Source organism: Cygnus atratus, chromosome 1 (genome assembly GCF_013377495.2).
Source record: "Cygnus atratus isolate AKBS03 ecotype Queensland, Australia chromosome 1, CAtr_DNAZoo_HiC_assembly, whole genome shotgun sequence".
Taxonomy (NCBI): Eukaryota; Metazoa; Chordata; class Aves; order Anseriformes; family Anatidae; genus Cygnus; species Cygnus atratus.
The window spans coordinates 179,034,213-179,057,456 of NC_066362.1; the positions used below are offsets into that span (position 1 = coordinate 179,034,213).

Sequence of the window (23,244 nt, forward strand, 5' to 3'; positions counted from 1 at the left end):
CAGGTAAACTTATTTTTATCTTCTCTGCACTGAGGTAGTCAGTAGTGGTTTTCAATATTGTTAAGTCATCTCACATCACCTCTAAAGAATAACCTTTTTTTAATATGCTTCAGCATCTGAAAACTGTAATTCTGGTTTTTCACATTCACCACAAATGCTTTTATTCAAATGCTGGTAAACCACAGCAAGCTTGTAGCTTCCATAACAAAATATCTTGGCAATAATGGCAGCAGTTTCATATTTGAATGTATTTTAAGAAATTGTACCCGTAGATTTGTTTAAAAAGTTTTAAAAAGTGGTGTTATTTCACCAATCTTGTTTTGTGAAGAAGACATTTTAAATTTCCCATTTCATGACATACAAATGTGACAGATCTGTTTACTTTAATTTCGTGGTTGGTTGGACTGCTAAACTCTGCCTTTATTCTTTTATGTTCCTGATGCTTTAGAAATGTTTTCTCTTAACATGTAAATTATGGGTTAAATGATGAGCAAATGTGTCCTTTCAGGACTTGGAAAAAAAAAAAGAGTAATTTCATTCAGTCCAGTGCCAATGTTAAGATAACACTACTGGGAGAAAGACATGCAAAGATGAATGGTCCCACGCCGTGCTGCTGGTTTCATAGGAGGTAGCCTGTGTTCTGCTGAGTTAAATCTGCTTCCAGGATATGGAAGCAGTGTTGTAGGAGAGCGTGCAAGGCTGTGACTTCGTATTCAAGTGTTAGTTTAACACACACTTCCTAATCTTGGCATATTGGTGTACCAAGATGTCCTATACTTGATGACTGTGATACATAAAGGAAAAAAAAATGCTTTCTGAAATAGCCTAGTGAATCTTTTTAGACAATTTCTAGAAGGACTGGACTACAGGGGTTGTAGTCTCTTGCAGCATTACTACAAGTGTAGTGATGGAAGACCCAGATTATCACAACTCGTCCAGTTCTTCCCCCATGTTTTTCGAAGCCATGTGTAACTTCATTAAACACTAAAGCCAGTTGGTTATAGTCTGTTGGTTTTATGCTCTGTACCAATACAAATTGGTATATTTGAATCGCTTTGAGTATGCCAATGCTATGAAGCTGTTTGGTCACAGCAATGAGTTACAGAAAACCTGGTCATCTAAATTTAATTTTCCTTGCCATATTATGCACTACAGAATCACCAAACGAGAGCCATTACTGCACAGTTTTTCACCTCATTGCATGCAGTTTCTCTCATGTTACCTTAGATTTATATTGTGGTAAAACAGGTGAATTTGGCAATAGTAAAACTTTCCAACATCAGATAAAACAGCAGTAAATTAGCTCTGTATCACAATGGGACAAAGCGTTGCTGTAGAGTAGGGAGACTGCATATTGTTTCCTCCCACCTTCCTGCTATAGAATTGCTGTAAAAGAAGTACTTAAATTTGTTTTGTTAACACTTGAGGAAAAAATTACAGATAAAAGTAGTACATAGCTCAAAATACTGGCATATTTGTGAATCCTGAACATTTGTCCTCTTAAAGTTGGCTAGCTTGCCATGATTCTCTTTTTCCTTTGCTGTCTTTCAGTTTTGTGTTTCAACCACTTTATCACTGTCTGAATTTGTGCTCGTTAATTATATACTGCTTTACTGCCCTAAAGCTGAGCTGTTCTAGAGCTCCAGCAGTTCTGTGATCCAGGGAAGTTTTTCAGCTCAGTCTGTAATTTATTTCGTTAGCTTTTTCATTTAAGTTCTTCATGGCCTTAGGGAAAACTTTAGAACTCATTGGAAGTGATTGTTAGCTATTTACTTCATTAGGGCTTTTACTTGAATTACTTGCTCCTGTAAATCTTTTAAACCTGAGGGCAAGATAGATTTTAAAATATTCTGTGTACATCATGTTCTGTGGGGAAAAATGGCAAATGGTCAATGAAAATATATGCAAGCATACCTTTCTGAAATTGGAGAGTTTATTTTCACAACATTTATTTTCATCTATTTTAAATGGATGTTGTTTTCTGTTTGATTTTTTTTATATACCCTCACTGTTTCATAATGACTTGTGTTTTGGAAAGGTGAAAGTAAACCATACCAGACTTCTGGTTAATGATTCTAGTTTTTTGAAGTGCGCACACAAATAGAAGTGCTTCCAAAGGATAAACCACAGGAGCTTAAACGTCTGCCTTAGTATATACTAATATAGTATATACTGGTATGTGTTCAGGACTGAAGGCCCTTTTATTCTTTCATTTTAAAATGAAGGTAAAACATTGGAAAATTCATATCTGATGGCTGTCTGGGTATCCAAAGAAAATGTTTTGAAAGGTAATGAATGTGTTTGACTTCTTGACAGATTCTTTTCAAGGATCAGTTGTTTACACAGAAGGTAAAAAGAATTTTTTTTCCAATTATTTCCTCTTTTTAAATATTTTATAGAGTATGGCTTCGCAAATTCATATTCAAGTTGAAAACCTTAACTTTACTGTTGAAAGGAACCAATAATTATAAGTTTACTTAGAACCACAGTTTTGCTCTTGGGATGTGCTTTAGCACTCGGAAAGGGAATCACTCAAAATAGATGATATATGTAAATCTCTTACACTTGATTCATGAAGTAATTACAACTGGTATCATTCAACGTTTTGGAAGCAGATTATTGCAAAGTTCTTGCCTTAATCTTTAAAATGAGTTATGAACACCTACTAACCCATCTTGCAGTATTCAAAAATATTTTTGCTGTTCTTCTGTGCCATTTTGACTGCATTATATTTCATAGTTTCTGCTGAACAAAATAGCAGAACCCAGATAAAAAATAGTAATTGTACCTTTAGAGGATAAAAGAAGCACTGACAAAACTTAAAACGACAGTGTGGTTTTGTAATGGGATGTGAAAAGTTGTTCCCTTGCAACTGTTTACGTAGCATAATCTTACATGTGAATCCAAATTCTTCATTTTCATAATCTGTAGAGGATTTGCAGCACGATGTTGGTGTATGTGGACATGCTTGCCTCGCTGTCCTTCAGTGTTGTTGGAACACACAGTGATTATTAGAACTTGACAGCATTTTTCCCTCTTTCAAGGGTTAGTTACTGTTTTTCTAATCTCTGAATATTTATTTGTCCTCCTTGTTTTCTCCCCAAGAAGACTAACTGGATTATCTGTGTACTTTGGAAAATCATGCGAATCTGAATTGCCAGTGTAATTAAAGACTGCTTATTATTTTCCATAAATCAGTGTTCTGTTACCCCACGTTGAATTCTTCTCAGAGTTTAGGTTATGCTGACTCAGTTTTGGCTGACCCATTGTCCCAGTTGCGAGAAGCAGTAAACAGGCTTTGAAAAAAGGCATATCTAAAGAGAGAGAGCTCTTGAACCATTGAATGTGAAGGAAAGTTTAAGGTGAAGTTTTACACAATGTCGTCTGAATTATCATATTTTTTTTAGTACAGATTCCAGAATTGTGGGGGAATGAGAGAGTCTATACGATTAAGTTCCTTATTATTAGTTTGGAATGGTATAAAATGGGAATTTTCTTTACTTACTGAAAGTAAGTAGTATTCAGAGCAGAAATAGTTCATTCTCCTCAAACTTAACCGGGGATTATAATGTTGCTTGTGTATGTGATGTACTAGATAAAACATGGAAAACCAAGAAGCAAGGGAAGAGCTCGTTATTTCAGTAGACGAAGTGGTAAAGAACTGTGATCAGGTACAGGAAAAACATTGAGTGACATTATTGTTAAGAGTAAGGAAGGAGAGATTTAAATTCTGCAATGAAAAGGAAGAAACCAGTGGAAAGCTTTGAAAGGATGGATGGCGTGCTAAAAATAAACAGGAGATACTTCAAGGATGTCAGTTTCCATTTTGGAAATGCTGTAGAATGGAGATTTGGAGAGACACAAGTGTAGAGTAGATGTGAAGGGGAAGGAATAAAAATATCCAATGAAGGATTTGAGGAACAAGTAAGAGGGTGCTGTCATGACTAGTCAAAGGAGAGAAGGCAGAATGAATGGAAAATAGAGGCTATATTGCTGTGCAAGTTAGCTCCATAGTGAGTATCAACTCATTTTTATCAGCAAACACACCAGGGTGGCCATGACCATGGCATGCTTTTACAGTCGTCTGGTGATCAGGGTCTCCAGATTTACAGCATCTGTGGACATGTGAGATCTTGTGTTCTCTAGGGAGCCCAGCTGGATCATTACTGAATTTGTGCTTGTTATAATGCTACAGAGCAGGTTTGTCAAGGCTTGCGGCAAAGACTCAGGATCATCCTTTGGCAGTGTTACTTCTCTGTTCCCTGTCCTTAGAAAGTCTGCCAAGGTTGCTGAGGACCAGAACTTTCCTAGGATGGGGGTGGGCCCGTTGTAGATTTGGACTTAGAGTCAGCAAGGAATGTAAGTAGTGCAGATAAGCTATTAAGTGATTAAACAAAAAGGGAAACGTCTAGTACATGTGCTTACAGGACATACTTCAACAGAATAAGAATTCAAGGGATGATATATTTGTGACCTATCAACATTAACTGGGAAGTTAGTGTAATAATATTTTCATACCGATGTATACGTTGTCTTTTGGGGGGTGCAGTCTTCTTATGACAGTTGCAAAAAATAACTCAATTCCTCTCCAAACTTTTTACTGTAATTGCTGAAACTTTACAGCAGATGTATTTACCTTCTGATTCACAAAGTCAAGGTTTTCGTCAGGCTATAACATAAAATCTATGGGTACTTTTTCTTAAAACTTGGTTGTAAACAATTTGTGTGAAGTGCTATGGTTACAATGATCCTGTTGAGCTTAACAGCTTTAACTGCACATGCAATGTATAGTTTGCAAGTACTAACATATAACTTTTCGCTCTTTTTATTCTGCACCATCTTTCATTCTTTTCTTCAAAAAAAAATGCATTTTGTATTGATCACCTTTGAATTGCATCTTCATCATTGCCATACAACCCTAATGCCATATATGAAATGTTGCTGCCCGTGCTTTTCCCCCCACCCCCGGTCCTTACACCACTGTGGTTGGACTGGCTGTCACTCCCCTCCAGCAGACCCATCCCTCAGTCTTCCTCCTATCTCCTTCAACACACTTACACAGGCACAAACATGGGACAACTTTAGCTACAGTATACCATCTGAAGGAGACAGTGACAATGGTAGGTGTTCCACGCATAATTTACTTAATTTTATGTTTTTGAAAACTGCAGTATATGGAAAATGTCCCATGTGGCTAAGGATGAAAGGAAGTACTCGTAAGGGAATGTTTATAAGACCAAATGCCTCAGAGGATGCATGTTAATTTTCTGTACAATATGGAGTATCAAAAGCAAATGAGTAGAGTGCCACTGTTTTCAAGTCTGGCAAAACACCTTTTCTCATGATACCCACTCCCAGAGCTATTTCCAGCATAGGTTTATTTACTTCTTTTACTTTCAGGGGTTTATACAAAGTTGCACTTAAACAACAATTAATTTTGCTGCTGTCTTTTCTGCATTTTTATTCACAAATTTTTTAAATACTGACTCTTAAAAATACCCAGCTCCAGTTATTGATGCAGGTGCGTAACTAACTTAATTAAAGAGGAATCCATGATGAAGCAAAACTGGAAGAATCAGATAAGCAAAAATAGTGTTTTCTGTCCAACAGAAACTGTTAGTAAGCCATCAAACTTCTCTGTTCATACTGAAGGCCAGATACATTAGTGGATGTTGGTTTTGCTTCTTTTGTTTGTTTTTCTCCAAGTTACTGTACATTGAGTCACATGCAAAGTTGGTCTTGTTTGGGCTAACAAGGTCTTATACTGCATTACTATTTCAACGTGAGATTGCATCAGATTGAAGAAACAGAACCTAAATGATAAACCGTTTAAAAATGTTTGATAGGTAGATATATCTTTTTAAAGTAGGGGTGGTTGTTCTTCCAGTGGCCTTATATTAGAAGAGTGTTTTCCTATTGGAAGGCAAGGAAACTGTCAAAAGCATTAGACTGAAACAAAGCCCACAGATCTTGATTGATAAATGCCAACAGTTTAAAATGCTTGTGTTCTTATTTCAGTTCACTACTTGACAATACTTGCTATTGTCACTGTTTTCGTAAGGAACCTCGTCTGTAAAGTAATGTGATATGAAATACAAGTAGGTTGGAAAAACGAATCTTGTTGTCATGATGGTATGAAGTTATCTTGACACTGCTGATGACAACTGTAACAGCTAAAGAGAAGCTACTCCTAACAATGTAGGGTTTGTTTGTGTTTTAGGTCAAAATAAAAATAAACAAGTCATTACGTAGTTTAGTCTTCCTCCAATACTGGTAAATTCCAGACAAAAAGTAATTAGTATATTACTTGTTTATTCTTTTTTGTTTTGGAAAGGCATATATTTTCTGACAGCAGTAAGCTGTTTGCAGTTGAGGAAAACGGGACTCGCATAGCTGATTTTATTGGACTTAATATTGTATGCTTTTGATAGTGAGAATTTCATAAAGTCAGCTCAGTAAAACAATTATTAGGAAAATAATGCTTCTGCAGACCCTTTCCTGTTAAACAGGAAGAGAAGTGTAGCACTTCCTGTATAACAAATGTTCCAAGTAATAACACATAAAAATTGAGAGCATCTTATTTCTAGAATGTGGTAAAATCCAAGTTTTTTGCAATTTTTGAGAAGCTGGTTATAGTGTCTTGATAGTCTTTCAGATTTCTCACCAACATCTTCAAATTTTACTTGCTGCAAGAGAATGTTTTTCATGATTTCATTTAGCATTGTATATGATGAAACCACATTCAGGAATTTAACATTTGTTCTTTGACTCCCATGCAGTACAGATGTCAATGAAGATTGTAACTAAATAAGTGGTTCATGAATGTTTGGTGACTAAAATAATTTTGGTAACCTTGGACAGAGTCCAACTGACTGTATACCATGACCATTAGATGTACATTGGATGTCTTTGAATTTACCAGTTAAGGGTACATGATAGTAACTTGATTTTTTTAAGCAGTTTAACACTGTTGCATCCAACTTTCTTGAAAACTAATACTACCTATAGTTAACCTGCATTGATTGAAATTCTGCTTTGCAGAAGTTTGAGACTTTTGAAGAGTACAGTGGTGGTCATTCAGATTTGAACCTAATTTGAGATATATAGCCAGAATCTAATATCATCTTTCCCTTTATATAATGTTGTGTCCTGTTTCTTTAGTACTGTGCTTCTGCTTTCATCACTTCTGAAGTGTTGCAAACTGATGGTCTGCATCTTGAAGATCCTGATTTTCTGGCAAAGCTTTCTGATGCTCTCTGATACAGAGAATTCTATTTCTTTGTCCATACATCACATGCTAAGATCTAAGGATTTGGAGCATTCCACTTTTTTTAAAGATGATAATCATCAATACATGAAATGAACAGAAACTGTTACCGTGCTGTATGTATCACTCAGAGCATCTGAATGACCACCTTGTCTTTGCTGGGATGCGATCACAAGATGTGCGTTACTGAAGACAAATAAGGTTACTGATTTGGTTTAGTGAATGATTTTTAGCAACAAGAAGTCTTCCCCTCCCCCGCCCCCCCGAGTTTGATCATTTAATCTCCTAATTGTTTGTAATATAGTCTATTCAGGCATATTACATCTTTTAAGCTGTATTCTTCCCTCTTAGTGAAATGCTTTTAATTCAGAAATAGCATCCTGAGTTGCCTTTCTTTTTAGTATGTAACTGCTAGATGTTTTTTTCTCCAACTTGATTTTTCAGAAAATCAACAGTATTTGCCTTGTGCTAACTTCATGCTTTAAACTACTGAGATTCTTTGTGTTTTTACTGTAACAGCTCTCTTCGATTTTGATGTCATGTACAGAATTCTGTGGTCAGAAATCAAATACTATAACCACTAATCAGCTAAACTTTATCTGATCTTTGCACACTTAATTGCAGCTTAGAAATATGCTTTCCAGTCACCACACTTCTTACAGGTCACAGATTTTTGTGATACTAGTCTTTGAAGTTGTAGAAAGAAAAACAGAATGCTTGTAGAGTTCATTAAAAGCTTTTTATTTAATAAAATATTTTATTAAATATGATTTAATGTATTTAATTTCATATAATTATAATAATTATTAAAATAAAATAAAGGTAAGTAGGCAGAAGACTGCCTACAGTTCACTTTGCATTTTTGCAGGATAGCCTTTTTCCCCATTTGTCATTCCACAGTAGCAGTCTTCAAACCTCATGGCTTGCTTGTGGAAGTACACGGGGAAACCCATATACAGGGGCCAGAAATAGTATCTTGGAGTTAAAGTAAAACATCCCCACATTAACAAAAAGTTTTTTTCACTGTATATAGGAAACAATTATAAAAGACTTACTATTTCATTTCTATTTTTGCAACATTTTAAATAAGTTTTCATAATAGAAATATTATCTCACTGAAAGTTTTCATAAGGAAATTTGTCCGTTATGCTAATATGTAGAATACATTGAATCATAGGATAACCTGAGTTGGAAGGGTCCCACGAGGATCGAGTCCAACTCCTGTGTCCCCAAAGGACCACCCAAAAAATCATACCCTACACCTGAGAGCATTGTCCAGATGCTTCTTGAATGCCAGCAGGCTCAGTGCTGTGACCAACATACTATGTGCTTATTAGTTATTAATCACTGAGCTTATTGAGTCTTGTGAAGTACATACATTTATTGCAACAAGCATAATTTAGTAACATTGGTTGACCATGGGTTCAGAAAGCAGAAACTCTACTACTGTCTGACAGAGGGAAAAAGAGACCTTCAGGCGTGCGTGTGAGAGATAGGGGCTCCCCTTGCTGGAAAATGTGCGTAATGCAGAGAAGCAAGCAATATTTCAGACTGCCAAAATTTCCTGGTTTAGAACACTTTTCTTTAAAATTCAGTATGTAGCTGGAACTTTTATAACTAGTACTTTTGATATTTGTATGTGTTTATATAAATTAGTTAACCTTACTTTATTTTTGTTTAACTTCTGATTTTTGCAACTTTTAACTGCAGTTTCCCACTGCCTTGAGATTAGCCTTCCTGCTTCTTCTCAGTGGAATGCCTGTCTCAGTTAGGAATAGAATTGGATAACTAATGTTGACATTTACTTTTCATTAACAGCTATAGCCTGAAATCTGAAGGAACCATGTTTGGGACATTCATACTGGTTTAGTCCAGTCCCAAACAAAGACAGCTATGGCCAAGCTGAATGAAGGCCATGATAATATTCCATGATACTTGCAAAATTGAATATAATTATGAAATAATGCTTTCAAAGAGAATTCTTTGAAATGTTGCTGTTGCTGCTAAAGCTACAGTGGCATTTAAATATCATTTAAATATGGTATTACTCTTTGAGCATTAAAACTACGTCTGTGTGAGTCAAGTAGTAAAAGGAATCAAGTTTGGTAACCCTGGCCATAATTTATTTTATTGTATTGTTTGTTGTGCCTTGGGTGAGTAATCTAAAGGTGGTATGTCAGGAGTTAAGCTCCATCTTTACTGGGTAAGTAAGCAATAATTGCTTCCTGCTTGCAGAGCTGCCTTAGGTAGTGTCTTTCTCCCTCCCTTTAACCAGAGAAGTGACTTAGATTATTACCATTATTAATATTATTTTACATACCCAACCAGCCTACAACTAGGTGAGATGCCTGGTGAGTAGACTTGTCTGGGATTTCAAAGTATTTCTTCTACAGAAGCTTTGTTTTGTTTATGTGGAGTTGTGGATGCTAGAGAGTGCAGTTTTGCCTGTTAGCCCTGTACTGATTTGGGAGCTTCAGTAACATTTTAGTTTGTCAGAACGTAGATGAAATTTCCTTCTACCAAGACTTCAATTTCTTATTTTGCTATGTAATTTAAGGACTGATTTTGAAAATTTAGCCTATTACCTGGATTGTGACCTAAACAAAAATGATTCGGGTGCCACAATTTTTAATGGGACATCAGAATTACTCTGATTACACCTGTCAGCACCTACCTTACAGTGAAAGTAATTCATCACTTACTTCTATAGTTGGAGTAAAGGTTTCTGATTTGCCCTTTAGGAAATAAAAGGCTGTTCTCTTCTATTATGTTACCTATTGACCCAAAGATTATCCTCTTTCCTTCTGCGATATCAGCAAGCTGAGTCATCCCAGACGTGACTCCTACCTAAAGATGTAGAGAAGCCAGCTGCTGAATTTGAGATAAGTCTGGATTGACACCTACTGTCTGCAACAAATTTAGGCAACCCACAAAAAACAAGGCAGCTTCATAGTCTGTGACAAAAAATTTCTCTAACCAGGCTGATGTATTTAGTGGGCTGCTCCTTTCTAACGTTGGATGAGCAGGAGAGAAATCTGAATATTTAGCTGCCTTAAATTAATAAAATTGAGATGGAGCTGTTTAAAACCGGAGGTTTCTAGGCTTTGCACTTTCCACTCCACTGGTTGGTACTTAGGAGTGTCCATTTGCATTCAGAAGGAGAAATGCAGGAAAGTAATAACAAAATCTTGTTTCTCAAGCATTGTCATTGGCCATAATAATCAGGTTGGCCCTTAATTTGTCCAAGTGGTAACAGTTTCATTTTGTGAAATAACAATCAAGCATACATCATTTTGCTCTTCAGAGCCATTCAAAACAGTCAGTGATCACAAAATAAGAAAGTGAACGGGTGTGTATATATACAAGGGTCTCATGCAGTTATTCTAAGGAATTATATGTTAATTTGTTGGTAGAGTCATACAGCCCACAGAACTAGGACTGATGGCAGGGAGTACTGTGAAGTGTTTGTGCAATATTTATTTAATGTTTATTTACAATAAAGCTTTTATTGTAGGCAGACATACTGAATGGCTGCAATGTTAAGTTTCTAGAAATCAAACACGTATTTTTGCTTGTCTGGTAGGTTTGTTGGTTGGTGGTTGTGTGTTTTTTTGTGTTTTTTTGTTTGTTTTGTTTTTAGCATAACATTATCCTGCCTCGGAAGATGCTTGTCACAAAATGTTACAGCATCTTGTAGGAGAGGGTTCTCCTTGAAAGAATAAGAGGTGGTGCTCTTTGCCATGTTAGGAAGTTTTCTGTAGATCAAAATCTCTATGGGACAGTGCAGGTGCTTAATCATCTGACAGACGTTGCCTGTCACAATATGGATTTAGTCAAAAAAAAAAAATACCCAATCCATTGATGGTACATAGTGCTGTTCAGAGCTGTCCTCCTGAGAAAAGATAAATTTTCTACTGTTTTTTGCTGGAGATAGTGCCTCAGGATTTTGCTTCATTTGAAAACGAATATATCAAGCTGTTCTTTAAACTAAAATCTGTCTTTTTAAAAATCACAGTGTTCTTAAGACCACAAAGAAATTTGGAATCAATAGACCCACAATTTACAATCCGAAGGAAAATGGAGCAGATGAGAGAAGAGAGAGAGCTTGTGGAACAGCTGCGTGAGGTATGTGAGTGTTGGTAGAATTGTGCTAATAGAACATATATTTTATGTGTTCGCTGGGAAAGTTGCATAAGAAAGATAATATTTTAAAATGTTAAATGAGAGAGCATTACTTCTGTGAATTGTGTTGGTGATACTTACCCTGAAGTGCCTTAACCCAGTCAGGTGTTTGTACTTCAGAAAAGATTTTTTGAATGGGAAATAATAATGGGAGTTGCCGGAGTGACATATGATTAAATGGCATGCCCTGCACTAGTGGAATTAATAGTTTATGTAATTTCATCAGAAAGGATGAAGTGATTATCTCTGAGTGTTAGAATCTAAGAGTTGTCTATAAGCGTGCTGTTGGAGTGTTTTCAAAATCGAAGCACAGTTTAGGGAATTCATTATATGTAACAATCTTACTATAGCTTTTTGTTTGTAAAATTCTTAAATATTTTCAAAGTATTTTATTTTGCAATATCAAATTCTTTTCAATGAGACTTCAGGTTTACTTAAAAGAAAATTTTTCGATATGTGTTATATCTGAACATCTTGCCTTGCTACCTGTCTTTTTTGATCACTAATGCTTCATAAGTAGATTTTAGACTCCTAGGGAATGATTGCCTTTTACTCTCTGGCAGTGATGGATACCATGTAATTCTGTTTGAAAGTACTGCTGATAAAACTTGATATGGATAAGTAGAAAACTTGGGGGAATAGTGGAAGAAAGGAGCCATGTGTAGTGCCATCGCATGACTAATTACATGCATATTATGTTTTTGTGTGTACATAAAAATAAATGCATGTTATAACAGCAGCATTTGAAGTGTTGCCTACCTTTTAAAGGAGTGTACATAATTCAGTGACCAGCATGGGAGGAGGGTGGATTGATTTGTAGTTTTTAAAGAATTAGTTATATGAGAAGTGGTTTTCTTGGTAAAACTGAAACTGCATACATATCTAACACCATGGGAGGAGAAGATGAGGATATACATGCCTTTTTTCCTTCCTTCATTTCTATGTTGAAGCGTGTATGTGTTCTTCGTTTGCAGAACATTGAAACAAGACTAAAGATTTGTTTGCCTGAAGACTTGGGGTCTGCTCTGATGGATGGTGTAGTTCTCTGCCATTTAGTAAATCACGTTCGACCTCGTTCAGTAGCAAGTATTCATGTACCTTCACCAGCAGTAGTAAGTTGAATGTTTCTTGTTGTGTTCGTTGCTTGTTTTTCTGGGAGCAGAAAAGATGACAACTTGGGGGGGGCAGGGGGTATTAAAAAAGGAAAACAAACAAACAAACAAAAACCACCTAGTTTAATGCCAAATTGCCCTTCTTTCACATCTTGCATTGAGCAAGTAGAATAATGATTTTTCCAAATTACTTTTTACAAACATATTTCCGTAAGTATTGGATGGATAGTCCCTAGTGAGACAAATTCTTAAAAGTATTTGAAATTCTATAGTACCAGAAAATTTATTCTTCAGACATGGAAAATTGTGTATAGCTACACAACATTTGTGAGTATGTAAAAGCTCTATCACAGTTAAATCTGTTCCCCTTGATGTAGGTTGAAATGCATCATCAGTTTACTTGCTGTCCAGAAAGATGTCTTCTATCACAGAACATGAGGTTTTAGAACCTCACAAGCTGAATACGAACAAGTAGAGATCTAAATGTGTTGATGGCTTTAATAACTAAGTAAAAGCACAAGGCATACGCAGCTTACGTACTCAGATTGTATTTATATGCATTATGTTTTTAGAATGCTGGGGGAAAAAAGCAGAATTTTACACTTTATTTTCAGGAGAAACACCACGGAAAGTGCATCAGTACAAGAATAACACAATAGATTAACTTGACTGAATGAATTTCTTGACTGATTTTGCCATGATCTATTTTTTCTTGTTTTTACAGCCTAAACTTAGCATGGCCAAATGCAGGAGAAATGTTGAAAACTTTCTGGATGCATGTAGAAAACTGGGGATACCAGAGGTAATTTAATTAAATTTGCCATTTGAAGATGATCAAAAACGTAAAGCACGTGAATTAATTTATAGTTTAAGGATAACTTTATGAAATAGCAGGTTTCAGCAATAAAGATGTATTACTTAGTTCCATTTTTTTAAATTATGTGATTTAATGCTACTTTAGTGCATTTAAGTGGTTGATGTCATAGCACTAAAGAATTGCTAATTTTGTCTTAAATTAGCAATTCAGTATTATCCCCAATACCACATTGTTTGCACTGGAAAATGACTAAGGAACATGGTAATTGGGTAATAATAATGTAATTAGGCAGAAGTTTGCTCATTTTTCCATATACACCTATAATTGCCTTTTTACATACTGCTTTTAGAAGATGGACTTCATTCTTTTTAATTATTGATTTTCCTTTTCTACCATATTAAGTACTCAGTAGTATGTATTTAAAAAGGAACTAATAATGCGCTCATGTCATGTACTGAAACACTTCAGCAGCGATGTGAAGAAATCCCTTCTGTGTGTTAAGGGTGAAATGTTACTATGAGCGAGGTAGTTCAATAGATAGTGTTTTAGATGTTGAAAATAGGGAAATTGCAGTGCATGGTGTTTTCTGCTTTTCCCTTAAGAATGGTAGTATTCATTGTGTAATCTATTCTCAAATTAATAAGGAAATTTTCTAAATCATGTAATGAATTCTGGGATTTCATTGGGAATATTTCAAAGATCCTCTTACAGTCTAGAGGTGTGTGTTAAGAAGATATTCATTTAAAATATCTGACCCTGAAAATAAGGGAAAAGTGTTATACAAGGTCTTCTTAATCCGAAAACATGAAGACTGCATGATGTATTTTCTCTGTTATTGTGTACATATGACAGTATGATTAAGACTGAATGCGTTTTAGTCTGTATTTCAATAGTGCTGAAACAAAAAGATATTTTGATGTTTTCCTTCCTTCCTTGTCACCCCTTTGGGAGCAGATGGTAATGCAAAGATGTCACGTTGAGAAAGAATTCCAGTTTTATTTGTTTTATCTATATTTTAGTACTTGATGTGGAGAACAGCAGAAGTAACGGTTCATTTTTGCTATTTGTAGGAATTTTGAGGGGGGACTTCATCTTACAACTCCAATGGATGGTTCATAATATATATAACTGAGAATTCAGTGCTATTTGCTTGGCCTCTAAGCTGTAATGGTTGATTTAGTTGCTGTAATTAAATAATTCCAATATAATAAATTACCTAATATTTTTGGTAAAGTTTCACTTCAAGGAAAATCAGAAAAGATGATCAAACTCTCAGTGCTGTGGGCTTATAGACAAAGTAGTTATGGAGTATTAAGCTGTCTAGTGATGCATTATAAATTATTCAGTGAGTTAGAATACAAATCATTTTTTTCTGGATGTAGCCTGTTGGGAAAGAAAAGGATGAGAGCTGTTGTTTTTAGGAGATCTTTCAGAAACAGAATAAAACAGAAAAATTTAGAAATCCTTGCAGTGCCATTTTGCAGAAGGGTAAGCTAAGCCTTTACACTATTTTATTATTATTATTATTTGATTTCTATAAAGCAACTTTCTGAAAAATAGCTCTATTTTCTGTAAATAGGCATTTTTATATATTTGTTGCTCCTAAAACTTGCGTTAAAATTAATGTAGAATTTTTGAAGATTTTTTATGTTTTATTGAAATATTTTTGTTGCAGAGAGGGCACAGAGCCCTAAGGAAAGGGTCAAATCTTACCAATCTGATTTATAAACTAACCATCCTTATGAATCTAAAGAAGCACTAACTTCTGTTGAGGTAAAAGCTCCTTCACTTAAGTATCAAATGAACTGCTTGAAATTGTAAATTTATGATGGGTCTTTAAATGCTCTGAGGATATTTTTGATTAGGTGCTGGTAATGGCAAATATGTTAGCTGTATATTGTGAAAATCTGTTGTGTTGCAGAACTAGGTGGTAGATGATAAAATGCTTATGCACGTTGGAGGGAAGGATATGAGGAATACAAAGCTGTATGACAGCTAGCTGTCGGGTGTTTTTTTTTAAAAAAACAAGACAAAACACTGCAGATGGTGTGTTTTCTCTGCTTCAGGTTGTACATTGCCTAACCTTTGGGCAATCCAGCAAAAGGAATCAGTGAATTATTTCCCTTTTTAAACAAGCATCTTACCTCCCTTTTTTTGTAATACTTGTGTTTTCTTTTAATTTGCAAGAAATAACTTGAAAATACAACTGGACTTTTTGTTTTTTAAGGATTTAAAATTGTCACAGCTCTGTTTGGTTTGTTCTTAGTTACTTATGGAATGGAGTAGAGTACATGCTATTCCATGAACTCTGCAGGTTTAGAATAACATGCTGTCAAGGACAGAAAGGACAGAAGGAAAACAAAACCGCTATAGTAATTACTGCGTTGATATGCGTAGTCTCTTACTTCTGTGGTTTTCAGCATTCAATTCTTAGGTCAAAATTGCTTTCCCCAGAATGATTCTGGCAAACTTCCTGCAAGTGTAGAAAAATGCAGTATGCATGCATATCCAAGTGGGTCATGATGAGCTTCAGTGTTTGGCATCTTGACCAAAGTCACAAATACGAAATACAGGAACAAGATCATCTCTAAATGACCCCATGCGTAGGTAATTCTGGGATGACTTGTGCCAACTGATATGGGAAAGTCTCGTCTGGTAGGTACCTTTCGGTACAGTGGGTGGCATGTTGAAATCACTTTGTTAGTGCCCATATAATGATTCTGGTCATAGGTGGAAGGGATGATTTAAGCGTCTGGCTCTCAGCCTTTAATAAGCAACTAAGTAGCAAGGCTCCTACTGCACCAGTCAGCTATGAAAAGTGAGCAGAGTAGTAGGACAAGCAGCAGGTGCCCAGTTTTGCCACTACTTTACCTGTAGGGCCTTTTTTTATTCCAAGGTATCAGAGACCTTTGCAAATGATCACTTTTGGAGACAAACATTTTTTTTCTTGATGGTGGCAGATAAGCATCTGAAAGCCTGAAGATCCAAATAGATCATGCAGTGCCCCTCAGAGACACAAAGGTACAACCTTTGTTACTTTAAGAAGTACAAAATAAAACTTTACAAATAAAGCACTGCCAACTAAAACCGTCAAATTGCCTAATCTCCTCAGTAATAGATATAGAATGACAAACTCCTAATTTTTGGCTGATACAGATTACATAGACAAGTGGCAGTAGATGTGTGGTAAGTAGGAGTGCCTGTCCCACTGCATTTTTCAGAATGACATGCAGTACGTGGATGGTTTCATTCACAGGAATAGTTTGTTAACGTCACGTGAACCCAGTACTGATGCTGCCTATACTGCTTACCAAGACCACCTGTGTTGCACCTCCCTTCTCACACTTTCTGACTTAAGAAATAAAGCTATTTTTGGCTTCATTCATCTTTGCATGGTTGTAAGCATGGTCTCTGAAGTTTTAAATGTCCCAGTTCTAATGTAGTTTTATTCTTCTTAGTGGCACCTCATCTCGGAGTTATTAATAGTGATCAGGATGATCTGAATTACTATCACATGAGTATATATGTAAAATTATGAAAATATTTACTCTCTATTTGAAAGAATGCTGCTGTATTATTAGCAACAATGTCATTAAAGAAAAATACACACATTTTTCATTATGAGAAGAAATTCTCAGCTAATCATTCATACATATTTTGAAAACAGTGACATTTTTGTCTGTTGCCACATTGGAATCAGTATTCGTATTAGTAGCAAAGAAGTAGACTTTTCCATTTTGACCTGTGCATCAATAATATAATTTGGCATTAGCTTTCATTCCTTATAGCTGTTATTCTTGGTAATCCATACTACAGGGAACTTTCTTACGCATTTTCAGTAATGTTAACAAATGTTTGTGTCAACATTTGTGAGCCAAAAGGCAGAAGTTACCTTTTAACAAAGGCACAAATTAATTTTATGATCTGCAGTTCACATTAGTGTAGTATCTTAACAGTGTAGACAATTGAGATTCTTCAGGCCCTTTATGGTGCCACTTCAGGTCAAAGAAATTAAATGAAAGAGTTGCTTCTAAGAAAAGGAAGGTAAGGCTTTCCTACATATACACACCTTATGGGTCTTCATATAGCTCGGAACAAAGATAGGCGTAAGTTCTCATGAGTAATACTACAACGGTAATTTATGTTGATAAAAGATAGTGATAAAAAAATCTTTCACAGCCAGGTGTCACGGTAGGTTTACTGAGCTCTTGCGTTCAAGTATGTCAGTGATGGTACAGCAGGGTTTAGTGTGGCATGCAGTTATTCCTCAAGTAGGAATGAGAGACTTCTGCCATGTTTTTCAAGTTTTCAGTCAGCTACCTGGACTGCACATACTGAACAGAAAGGAGTGATGGTAAGAAATGGCTTTTTTGATCTAAAATCATCATATGAAGACTCAAGTTACAAAAGACTTAGTTGTGATCGTTTCTGGGACTTCAGAATCTTGCAAACAGGGTTATTACTGCATATGACCTCCTCTGAAAACTCATTCCGCTATGTTGCAACTTCAGCAACACCTCAAGATGACTATGATTTGTATTAGTGTAGGAATTGTTAATGAAGTAAAACAAGCAGGGGAAAAAAACAGGAGGTTTTTTTAATGCTAAAACTGGCAGAACAAAGTAAAAGAACCACCCATGTGGAGCGTCAAGTGCTTCATTTTCTACCCACGTATTAGTAGTTCAACTGGTAGTTATGTTTCTCAGCTTACTGCAAGGTATGTTTTCGTTGCTGCTTATGCTCGTTTTCTGATCGATTCACATAAGCAGTTACTTTTCCATAGTTTCATCATGAGACATCCATGAAGTTACAGTAAGTTTTATCAGGTATGACTCCTTTCTCCACCTTTTCATTTTGTGCTTGGTAATGTACACTGTTTGCCCTACAGTACGGACTTAAAGTGATTACAGAATTTAAATCCTCGTTCTGAGGTTCCTTTCGTTTGTGTTTTGAGTACAGTACATATGCACTATAGACTTCATTCTTTCACCCAGTTCTGCAAACTTATCCGTGACCTTTTATTTTTTTAGGGTCAAAATCATAGAGGGTTGGTTTTGAAATGTGCTTATCTCTTTTCACAGTCACTGCAGGGGCATGCTGAATGAGGGTGGGTTGTGCACACAAACAGCTGGTTGTGCTTTTGCTGTTCCACACGTCTTACTATTTTTATTCTACGTGCATGATTTTGGTAGCTGTATGATGTAATCATATAGCATCTTGGGCTTGACAAGTCAGTTCGTAAATGTAATGACAAAGAAATAGGGTTTTCTTTTTTAATTCTTATAATTTTAGTTTCTTATAAATGAGAAGGGTTGTGTTTGAGGTGGGTGGGTGGTTGCTCGTTTGTTTGTCTTCGGGGGTTGCACTGAAGTAAATGTCATGTACTATTTCACTACTTCATGATGTCACATTTTAGTTTGGTATTTTCATTCCACAGCATCGGTAAAAATTATGGTAACTTTTAGAGTTGCGTTACAGAAGTTTAAATGCATCAATATAAACATTTTAGTTAAGGTGAGAAAGTAACAGCAAATTATCAATTGTTGCAGAACATACAAAAATAAGCAAACTTCTTAGGCTTCCTTAGATGTCACTGAATTTCACTGAAGCACAGCATGGCAATTCTCATAGGAAGTTTCTTCAGCATGTGTTGGCTATTTTTGTATGCTTTGGCATCTCTTGTACACTGCTTATTGGGTTAGTTTCTGGTTAGCAAGTTCTTTGGTCTTTTTTTTTTTAAAAAAAAAAGTAAATAAAATCAACCTGTCACTAGCTCTCATTCTCCAACTCTGAAATTAATTCTTTCTTCATTTTACTACAATGGGGACTGTTTTCAGAAAAGGTTTTGTTTTCATTTTTTTCCTTACAAAAAATTCCAAAAAAAGCCTTGTTTGAAAGTTTCTGAAATTTTTTACAAAAATTTGAGTTTGAAGTTTCTTACATATTTCTTCTGGGATATATTTGTGGCAAATATGAAGTGAGTCTTGTGTGTCATTTTAAAATGAATGCAGCACTTACGGGGTTTATTAGTGTCTTTGGTACAACAGTAGTGCTTAGTCAGCTAGTGTAGTCACCGAGTAGTTTGTTTGCCCTGAAATTAGTTTCTTTGTTAAGCAACTTGTGGATATAGATGTTCTTGATTGGACTAGCAGTGCATTCCCACTTTTAAACAAGATCGGCATGTTTTGTTCTGTCTGTGAGTTTTCATCCTTTAAAAAGAAAAGCCAAATACAGTGACCTTGGCATTTAAATCAGCACTAGAATTTTGGATTGGAAAAATCCTGCAAAATTACTGTAAAAATGCCAGTCTTGTTACTAGGAAGGTGTTTTTCCCATTCCACATGCCCACTAGTCTAAGTAAGAAGATGAAAAATGTTGCAGCTTTTAGCTCCTGGTTAAAGCTAGAACCAGGTATAGAAAACAACAACAAAAAGTCATTGTTATTCTGAATGACAGTTCTGATTTCCAGTTTCTCTGGCCACTTTTCAGGATAGAAAAGCCTTTAAAATATTTTAAAGGTTAACTTATTTCAAAATGGGCATTGAAACTTCACAGTAACAGAAAACAGGCATTTGAATTAGAATGTCTTCCTTCATTTATTGGGTGCACTGTAACTTCGTTAAGCAAGTGAAACTGAAAACTATGTCAGAAACAATATTCCTCTGAAACAGAATCTTTCCTAATTTGTGTAATTTTGTTTCATACATGTGGACTTTTGATAGTAAGGCCTCATTTGCAACGTGAAATGGTATAATCTTTTAGATTGCTGCATTTTAGAAGTGCAAGTTGTTGCTTGGGTCAAATATAACATTAAATATTGTGTGTGCTTATTAGTACCATTACTGCATATATCAAGCTTCGTTTTGTATAGCCAGCATGACTTAATACATGTAGTCATTGGTACTTTCCAAAAAGAGTATACAAATCTAACCTGTTAATATTTTTTTAAAATGCTAATTATGGAATTAAGTGTATAATTTCAGTTTAGAAACTTTACTAAAATTAACGATAGCCATTGACGTTCTCAGTTTCTATCCCAGGGTATCATTTAAAGTGATATTTGAATACCAGGTTCTAGGTTATATGTTGTGTTCAAGAATTTTACATACTTCTAATAGCTCATTTAAGTACTTTTTCCTGAGATCTCATATTGCTGCTGCTTATACTTTTAACAGCTTTCTAACCCACTGTTTGCTATTGTATAAATTAAACTTTACAGTTGGTACAATTTAAGCATTTAAAGTGCAGAGGGATAAAGGTGTGCAGATCCCATTGGAATAAGTGGATCACATGCACCTTCTCACCCCTGTGAATCTGGACATAATTTGGAAGGTTTTGAAGGGCTGAGCTCTTCTAACTTAACATTTTAAGCTCTTCTAACTTAACAGTTCTATGATAGCTTCAGTATTTAGGGGAAATCAAAGAAAGCTGGGGTGCCTAGTGACGAAGGCAATACTAGGACAAAACTATTCCTACATGTTTATGTTAGAATATTGTGATAATTTATCAATATCCTTATATTTTTGTATTTTTAATTTTATGCACTGTTTTTTTCTGTTCTAATGGCTGCCCTTCGGGATAGGCTGACCTCTGCTCTCCGTATGACATCCTGCAGTCGGATATTCGTCACATTCGAAAGACTGTTGACACTCTGCTCGCCCTCGGGGAGAAAACCCCACAATCAACTTCTACCTTTCGCTCCTGGGATCTAATAGGCTTTTGTCTTTTCCACATACTTTTTATAGTCTTGATGTTTATAACTTATCACTGGAATGTGCTAACAGCATAACCTGTTCGCATGTGCACACAAACTTTCTGCTTTGTCTCTGACAAATTACAGGTACTTAATTTCCTTCCTTTGTCTTACACACTTCTCCCTTTCCCCTCACTTCCCTCCGCTGTAATATCTTTATTAATCTCTTGAAATAGGGGAGAGAGAGAGTAGCATCTTGAACTGATCTGAAAGCAAATCCAATCTCTTCTCCCAAACTCCAGCTCTAGTTTAAGAACTTATGTACCTCTTTATTTATAGTTTGTGTATGTTGCCTGGACTACACACTGAATGTGTTAAAGCAGTGAAGCTACTCTTATCCCACTTCTGGGTGTAGGCTAGATGCGTATCACAGGCTAAACAGCAGAAATGAACCTTTCTGTGAAAAGGCAACAATGCCTTTGTGAAAGGCATTCAGAAGAATTTTTGAAAACCCAAGAAGGCTATGGATACTGAAGTAACTGAGGTGGCAGTTCCACAGCTGATAGTATTTTCTGAGTTGCTGCCAGTTATCTCAACATGTGTTGTGTTGAGAGCACTCAGCAGTAATTTGAAAGATAATAGTTCTCTATTCCAAATCCTTTAGTTTAACAAGAGTACTGTATTTTTAAAGATGATTGATCATCTCTACTGTTCTGATTAAATTCCATACTGGAGTAGTTATATTTTCCTACTTACATGTTGTTTTCCTCCAGATTCCATGGAATAATCTTCTATCTCACAAAGCAGTGTTTATCTGCTTTAAAGCACTTGAAGATGACTGTAAATTAATACTGGGTATAAGGAACACCCTAATATGCAAGGGACTTCAGAATATTTTTGGATGAAGATCCCGAAAGACAGTGTGATGCAATCAGACAGTTTGAGGATAAGCTGTTAGATTCCTGTATCTGCCATTCTTATGTGTGACATCAAGCAAGTCATGTCACTATCTTGTCTCTGTTTCATCACCTGTGACAACGCGGGTAATGTTTGTTTGTGTAACAAATACAGTAAAGAAAATGTAGCAAGGAAAATGGATTGTCTAGGAAGATTTTAGATTTTTTGTCATAATGAGGTATTAAAAAAATAGGTTAGACAAACACTAGTCAGGAAGCCTTTTGGCATGTTTGAACTCAGCCTATGGTTAGAGCACTGGACTGAATGACCTCCACTTCCCTTCCAGTTCTGCTTTCTGTTAATTTACTTGTAAAACTTGAAAAGGGGAAATTTGGTTTTACTCTGTATCAACATAAAACACACAAATGGAAAGCAATTATAGGCATGTTGAGACTTGAAAACTATAAAACCTCAAGTATAGACCCACCCATATTTCCTATTGCTAGGTGCTATTGTTGACACTCTTAGTTCAGTGTCAAGCTGGCTAACCAAAGTATCTCAGTCTTGTGGCTGTGAAATTAAATATCTTAATCTCTCACTGGCTGTTTTATGCAAAAATTGCCAACTGACTTTTAAAAGAAAATTAGCATAAGAACTTGTACATTACTGATTATTCTGGTAATATGGTTATGATTTAGTGATCTATAAATATGATTTATGATCTATAAATATCCCCATTCCATAGATACTTGTAAAAAAAAAAAAAAAAAGAATTAAAAAGCTTCTAAATGAAGTTGTATTCCCAGTTTTCATGGCATAGGTATATATTTTTGTGTGTGTGCATGAGTGTATCTGTATAAAGGATGAAATGTATAATTACATAGGTATTTTAAGATGAAAAAATTACTTTCAGACAACAGATAGAACTGATTTTCTAAAGGTTTTAGTGGCTACCAGCTTCCAGTGCATATGTATAACAATTCTGTTGTAAAGACTCTTCTGTGACTTTGGTGTGAGTTCAGTGAATGCTTCTAGGTTCCTAATCCCTGCTGGAAAGACCTTTCCTAGTTGTTTGGGTGCACAGCATGGACTTGTGCTCTCATCCTGCACAGGTCTGTCTTCTAACTGTGCACCTAGTTTCAGTGATTCCAGTAGCAGACGCTTAGTCAGAGTCTGAGCTTAATGTTTAAGATCCCACTTTCAGAGGGTCTTGGTCTTGATTTTGGTTGTCTTGTTTTTAAAATGTTGTTTTTGAAATGAAACAAAGTGGCATAAA

The 23,244-nt window shown here is 35.7% G+C and overlaps 1 protein-coding gene across 2 annotated transcripts in view; it reads left to right on the top strand.

Annotated features, from left to right (window-relative positions):
• LRCH1 (leucine rich repeats and calponin homology domain containing 1) overlaps positions 1-23,244 on the top strand; it is a 124,093-nt gene that overhangs the window by 89,779 nt on the left and 11,070 nt on the right. For both annotated transcript variants that reach the window (XM_035553370.2, XM_035553369.2), the window contains 3 exons: positions 11,283-11,392; positions 12,424-12,561; positions 13,286-13,363. In XM_035553370.2, coding sequence (XP_035409263.1) covers positions 11,283-11,392; positions 12,424-12,561; positions 13,286-13,363 — 326 coding nt within the window. The remainder of the gene's footprint in view (positions 1-11,282; positions 11,393-12,423; positions 12,562-13,285; positions 13,364-23,244) is intronic.